Source organism: Colobus angolensis, unplaced genomic scaffold, assembly GCF_000951035.1.
Source record: "Colobus angolensis palliatus isolate OR3802 unplaced genomic scaffold, Cang.pa_1.0 Scaffold292, whole genome shotgun sequence".
Lineage (NCBI taxonomy): Eukaryota > Metazoa > Chordata > Mammalia > Primates > Cercopithecidae > Colobus > Colobus angolensis.
The window spans coordinates 125,286-126,957 of NW_012116177.1; the positions used below are offsets into that span (position 1 = coordinate 125,286).

Sequence of the window (1,672 nt, forward strand, 5' to 3'; positions counted from 1 at the left end):
CTAGTTTTTGTATTTTTAGTAGAGACGGGGTTTCACCGTGATAGCCAGGATGGTCTCTATCTCCTGACCTTGTGATCCGCCCGTCTCGGCCTCCCAAAGTGCTGGGATTATAGGCTTGAGCCACCGCGCCCGGCCCCAGCTACTTATTTTTATTTTTTGTAGAGGTGGGATCTCCCTGTGTTGCCCAGGTTGGTCTTGGACTCCTGGCCTCAAGTGATCTTCTTGCCTCGGTCTCCCAAAGTGTTGGGATTACAGGTGTGAGCTACCACACTTGGCCCTTCACTAAGTTTTAATACGGCAGCCCCCTCTTGTTGGTAGCTCCAGAACTATATCCCATGCTGTTTCTGCGCTTGTAACTGGAAAGACCTCTGCCTCTCCAGCCAGTGCTTCCTAATCCTTTAGGCCAACTTTAGTTTCATGTCACCCAGGGAACTTTGCTACCCATCCTCTGTGCCCAATGCAACCTCTGTTGAGTGAGACTTGCCACATTTCCCTGACACTCACAAAACCACCTGTGTTCCTCACCAGTCTGAGGGTGACTTAAGCGCAGGCACTGGGTTTTATTCCTCTTTCTATCCCTGGGGCCTAGTAAAGTACGTGGGAATACAAACAGGCACTCAGACACCAGCTGAGCTAACATGAAAGACAGCCAATCCATTAAGTATATTTTATTCTCATAATAAAGGAGAGTCTGTCTATTTAAAACAACTAGATTTACTATGAAATACATAGTAAAAAATGTGGTATTTAGTCCTCCATGAAAAAGACATCTGTTAGCTGATATTTACAAATTATTAAGTACAGTAACTGATACTAATAGAGATGACCACATTGTAAACGGTTTCTGACTCATCAGACTAAATAATACTCAGCCGTCACAGTTGTGAGCACTATATATATCTTATTATCTACTACCTGGAACCTCCAACTCCTCCACAGTGCCACTATACAAGGGCACAGTCCAGTCTGTTTTCAACATTTCCTCTAGGACAAGATCACATTCTACACCTACCTGTAACAAGCTCCCTTACTTCTGCATCAATAGATTTTCTCAACAGTCGCAACAAGGCAGGTATCCCACCAACATTCTTCATTGCTATTTTATTTTCATCTGTAGACTTGCCAAAAACGAGGTTTCGAAGGGCACCACAAGCATTCTTCTGAACTTCCAAAACTCTGTGGTCCAAAAGGTCAACCAGATGCTTGATTCCCCCTAACCTACAAACCTAGAATGAAAAATACTAGGTATCAGGCCTAAGTAACATGCAATTAATCAGTGATCAAACAGAAGTCTGTTATGGAGAGATCACAGGATGTGGATATCTCCAAACCATTTCAAAGGTTACTTTTTATTCAAAATAAGACAACTTTTATAAATTCTAAGGAGAGGCCAGGCCCAGTGGCTCATGCCTGTAATCCCAGCACATTGGGAGGCCAAGGTGGGCGGGTCACTTGAGGTCAGGAGTTCAAGACCAGCCTGGCCAACATGATGAAACCCTGTCTCTACTAAAAATACAAAAAACTTAGCTGAGTGTCGAGGCACACGCCTGTAATCCCAGCTACTTGGAAGGCTGAGGCACAAGAATCACTTGAATCTGGGAGGTGGAGGTTGCAGTGAGCCAAGATTGTGCCACTGCACTCCAGTCTGGGCAACAGAGCAAGACTCTGTCTC

General features: G+C 44.7%; 1 protein-coding gene across 4 annotated transcripts in view; it reads right to left on the reverse strand.

Moving 5' to 3' along the window:
* Window positions 1–1,672, reverse strand: part of PKP4 (plakophilin 4) — a 243,014-nt gene that overhangs the window by 37,989 nt on the left and 203,353 nt on the right. For all 4 annotated transcript variants that reach the window (XM_011949180.1, XM_011949182.1, XM_011949179.1 and 1 more), the window contains one exon: window positions 1,013–1,226. In XM_011949180.1, coding sequence (XP_011804570.1) covers window positions 1,013–1,226 — 214 coding nt within the window. The remainder of the gene's footprint in view (window positions 1–1,012; window positions 1,227–1,672) is intronic.